General features: G+C 48.3%; 1 protein-coding gene across 1 annotated transcript in view; it reads left to right on the forward strand.

Moving 5' to 3' along the window:
- The window catches only part of LOC116696193 (paired mesoderm homeobox protein 1), a gene marked incomplete at its 3' end in the record, with an annotated part of 33085 nt that extends 29726 nt beyond the window's left edge, over positions 1 to 3359 (forward strand). Inside the window, exon 6 of the mRNA XM_032527004.1 lies at positions 3291 to 3359. Within this exon, the coding sequence (XP_032382895.1) occupies positions 3291 to 3359 (69 nt within the window). The remainder of the gene's footprint in view (positions 1 to 3290) is intronic.
- Positions 3360 to 5137: the final 1778 nt, after the last annotated feature.

Below are 5137 nucleotides of genomic sequence, written 5' to 3' on the forward strand. Positions count from 1 at the left end.
GTAGTGAATAACGTGGTTGGGGGATCAGATCGAATCGGCCGGGGAGGCCGGGAGACGGGTGTGCTATGTGTGGTTACGGGGAAGCTGGAACGCACATTGGGGACGGGGGGGGTGCGTGGGGCACAGGGGTCGTGGGGGGGGGGGGCTGGGGCGAAAGAGCCGGGGGGGGAGCGGGGGGGGGGGCACTGGTGGGGGGGGGGGGGGGGGGTGGGGCCGGGGGGGGGGGGGCACGGGGGCCGACTGGGGGCGATTGCGGGGGGGGGGGCTGGTCCAAACAGGTGTGGCCGCGGGGGAGAGAGCACGCGGGGATGGACCGGGGGTAATGTAACCCGTGGGTTGGGCGGCAGGCCGGGGTGGGTGGTGGCGGGGGCACATGGTTGAAAATAAAGCTCGTGGAGTGGGGGCACACGAAGTCACCGGGCCAACAATTGCCTCACCGGGGCCCCGCCGGGGTTGCACGCGGGGCGGCGCGGCTGTGGGGAAGCTGGGGGGGGCCAGGGGAGGGGGGCACGTGGGTGGGGCCGGACGTGGGGGGGGGGGAGGTTGGTGGGGTGGGCAAGTTGGCACAGGGGGCCGCGGGGCCATAGAGCACTATCGGGGAGGACGGGGTGAAAGGGACACAAGCAGCCGGGATGGGCAACAGACCTGCGAGCAGCTGCACGCACAGCACGGAGGGATATCACACAGGGACGGCCGCTCCAAACCCCCAAAAAGGAGAGGAGAACGCGCAAAAGCGCTGTTAACCCGGGGGGGGACTGCAGGGCGGGGGGGGGGGGGCTGGGGGCGAAATGGTCAAAAAAGCCTCGGGGGGGGGACGCAAGGGGCAACGGGCCGCACCGCGCGGGGCACCGGGGTCCGCCCGCGTTTGGGCGGCCCGGGTGGGGGTCACCCGGTTTCTCTTTCTCGGCGCTCTCAACAACAAAACACTTGACATAACATCAAGAAAAAGTAGATATAAATTCTTAAAAATTCATTTTAAACCCTTGTGTTTGACTTCATGTCGTTTTTGTTTGTGTTTTTATCTGGGTCGAAACTTCTTGTTTTTTTATCTCGTTTTGTCACGTTTTTTTTTTCCGTTTTTTTTTGTCACTTTTTTTTTTTTCCGACGTTTTGCATTTTCTCTTTTTGCTTTTCCAACATTTTTTTGCCTCTTTTTTATATATCACTCTTTTATACTTGTTAATTTTAACCCTTGTGTTGACTTCATGTTGTTTTTGGTTTTTCTGGTGTCAATGTTTTAAAATAAATCTCTTTTGTTTTTAACACTAATGCTCAACTTTCTCAACCGTATTGTCACCTTATCCGTTTTTTTATCTCGTTTTGAAGCTTTTTTTCCTTTTTTTTGGTCACTTTTTTCCGACGTTTTGCAGATTTCTTTTGGCTTTTCCAACATTTTTGCCTCTTTTTTTTATATCACTCTTTTATTTAATTCATTTCAAATGCTCTATATGCGAATTAAAACACCCACATTTATTGAAAGTTAGCTGATAATTCATAGGACTTGTGAAGAGTAATGGTTGTGTGGAACCCAAACTTCTTGTGCAGTCATTGAAACTAAATTTTAGTTTATGTTCTTCACAGAAAATGTTCCAATGAGTTTGAGTTAGAAGAAATAATAAATAGCATCATTTTTCTTTTAGCTTTACACAGACCTGCACACCACACAAGGGTTGGAAGCGGTTTCATGTTCAATTTTTCACATAGAGATGATAAAATTCCCTCTTAATTCTTTATTTTCTGTCGTTTCCGGATGTGGAAACGACGTTAATTGTTGCGTAGCTGCTGCACAGAGTTTCTGGATGTGCGTCTCCGGATGATTCATGAAACACAAACTGAGTTAAAATCACAGGAGAAGTCTGTATTTTTTTGGGGGGGAAAGCGAGTTGAAACCACCGCGTGGGACGTGTAGGACACGTTAACAACAACAGAAGAAGAAGAAGCAGGCGAGACGACACCGCCGTAAATTGACTTCTGGCATGATCCGCGGCGCCAAAATTTACGACTTCTTTTGGTTTGAAAACGAAACAAAACAAGTGAATAAATCACGCATTGGAGAGAAAAACCTGTTTTGCAAAACAAAACAAACAACAGACATTAAGAGATTTAAGGGGGGGGAAAAAAACAAAAGCACCGAGAAGGGAAAAAATGCAAAAAAGACCAAAAAAACTAAAAAATTTCACAAGAATTTCTTCGGGGGTGTAGGGGGGGGCGGCAATCAGACCGGAAGTTTCCCGCCACATCTCTGAGGACCTTCATCACACTTTTGGCCCTATTTTAACGATGGTGCAGGTCCAAAATCCACATGGTCGCATGGTCCTAAAGGGTTGGGCTTTGTGTCTTCATTGATCAGAGGTGTGTTCTGGGTGTGACATGCAATCAACCAATCAGAGGTCCTCTCCCATTCCCTCTAACAGCCAATCAGAGGTCCTCTCCCATTCCCTTCAACATTCAATCAGAGGTCCTCTCCCATTCCCTTCAACAGCCAATCAGAGGTCCTCTCCCATTCCCTTCAACATTCAATCAGAGGTCCTCTCCCATTCCCTTCAACAGCCAATCAGAGGTCCTCTCCCATTCCCTTCAACAGCCAATCAGAGGTCCTCTCCCATTCCCTTCAACAGCCAATCAGAGGTCTCTCCCATCCCTTTAACAGCACAGAGGTCCTCTCCTATTCCCTTTAACAGCCATCAGAGGTCTCTACCATTCCCTTAACAGCAACAGGGTCCTCTCCCATTCCTTTAAATTAACGCCAATCAGAGGTCCTCTCCCAATCCCTTTAACAGCCAATCAGAGGTCCTCTCCCATTCCCTTTAACAGCCAATCAGAGGTCCTCTCCCATTCCCTTTAACAGCCAATGCACCTGAACACACCTCCCTGTAAGACCAGCACGCCCAGAATGCACCTGAACACACCGCCCTGTAAGACCAGTGATGCATTCAAGTGACAAAAACGTAAAAATAAAAAGCATCCGAGTGATGCATTCAAGTGACAAAAACGTAAAAATAAAAAGCATCCGAGTGATGCATTCAAGTGACAAAAACATAAAAAAACATTGGAGAAAAACAATTAAAAAACAATTACATTTTCGATGGGAAGACAACACAAGGCATACATTATACAGTTAAAACTCTGAGAAAAGTCATGTGATGTACTACGCCAGGTCCAAATGTGCAGAAACACTGGTTCAGGTCTTGGGGATGGGGGGGTTGGGGGGTCTGAACCTCAGATTGAGCCCACATCTCCGAACATGACCATGATCCCTGTTTCTGTTCCCTTTTCCAATATTTCCACAGCTGCGGCTCACGCTGAGCTTCAGCTCGCTGTCAGCCACAGGTGATGTACCCACACCCCCACCCCCCCCTCCCCCCCCCCCCCCCCCCCCCCCCCCCCCCCCCCCCCCCCCCCCCCCCCCCCCCCCCCCCCCCCCCCTTCTCCTCTTGTCTCTCAGCGCCATGGCAACCTACCCGCCCACCTGCTCCAACACCAACACGTCCCAGGGCATGAACATGGCCAACAGCATCGCCAACCTGCGGCTCAAAGCCAAGGAGTACAGCCTGAACCAGGTGCCCACGGTCAACTGAGGGGGGGAGGGGCCGGGGCGCCGCTCCGCCGCTGGACCCCCCCGGGCGGACCCCGTCTCTGGGTCCAGCGTCCTCTTCCGCACCCCGGATCCTGAAGCCTCCTCTTCTCTGTCCCGGAGCGGCCTCTGTGGCGACACCACACCTCCTATATGCAAAAGTTGAGCGGACACCGAGCGATGGCGGGATGTTTTTTCCAAAGCTGCCTTTTTTTATTTTATTTTTATTTTTTTATTTTTTTTGCATTTATTTCGCAATGTATTTGCAATTTATTTGCAATTTTTTTGCATTTTTTGTGCAATTTGTTTGCATTTTTTTTTGCAATTTTTTTTGTAATTTTTTTTTTTATTATTTTTTTATTCTCCTGAGCATCACTGAACTCTTACTTTTGTACAAAAAAACAAAAGACACCTAGACTGGATGCTGTAATATCTGCGTAGTTTTACAATTTTGTGCTTGTGACCGAAATGGAAAAATCATTTTCATCTTTTTTTTTTTTTTTTTTTTTAAATCAGACCAAGTTCTCGACGGAGACTCATGTTAAGGACTACGTGGATTTTCCCTTTGCCCCCCTCCCCCCCCCACCCCATGCTGTTGATGGAATGACACCAGATTTGGGACCAACAACACTACTTTTACTTTTTTTGTTTTTTTTAAATCCACATCGAACCGCGAGGACTTCCCCTGACATTTATGCAATTGAAAGAAAAAGATAGATTTGTTTTTCCACACTTCTTTCCATGTTATACCACTGATGACGAGCATTTTGATTTTCATGTAATAGTCCAATATAAAAGGTAAAGGCTAATGTATTTCTGAATCCAAAAAAAACCATCTCTTAATACCCTGATATGATATCCTTTATTTGTAACGGAATAAAAACTTGTAAATTAATAAAAAGGCATTACAAGCAATGCAGCGGCACGGTGTCCAATTCAAGGGAACCTTTGAGAGGGGAATCGATGCTTTAATGCAGACAGACTTTAATCACGCTCCAGAAAAAGTATTAAAAATAAGTGTATTGATACTTGAGAGCATTTTGGGGAAAGCAGAAGGCTCCTGGAGCCCGTGCACGCTCCATAAAAGAGAGATTTACAGCTCGAGGACAGATTCTCCTCCACAGAAAAGCTCAAGCTGCTCCTGCTCGGTGTGTTTTCGTCTTTCCCTGATCACCACAACCTGAATATTTCCATCTTAAAATCAGGATATTTTATGAGCAGGGAAATCCTCTCCTTAATGCGGAGGGGCCCCCGGGGCCTCGTTTCCCACCTCCGCGGCTGTTTCTTCTCCTCGGCCCCTCGTGACCTTCGGCGTCAACAAACACGTCGACGCTCGTCCTCGTGCGGCGCACGCGAGCCGTAAAAAACGGGCTCGGATCAAAAACTGCAGCTGACGCGCAAACCCGTCGTCTGTGGGAATATTTGCTGTGAGAGAGTTTTACAGTTTAAAGGGCTGAAAACGCTGATTTGCTTCTGGCTCACACCAAACTCCCTTCAAAATAGTCAACATTTAATTTTGCTTTTGCAATGGCGAACGGTATACACATTGTGAAAGTTATGTCT

Source organism: Etheostoma spectabile, chromosome 9, assembly GCF_008692095.1.
Source record: "Etheostoma spectabile isolate EspeVRDwgs_2016 chromosome 9, UIUC_Espe_1.0, whole genome shotgun sequence".
NCBI lineage: Eukaryota > Metazoa > Chordata > Actinopteri > Perciformes > Percidae > Etheostoma > Etheostoma spectabile.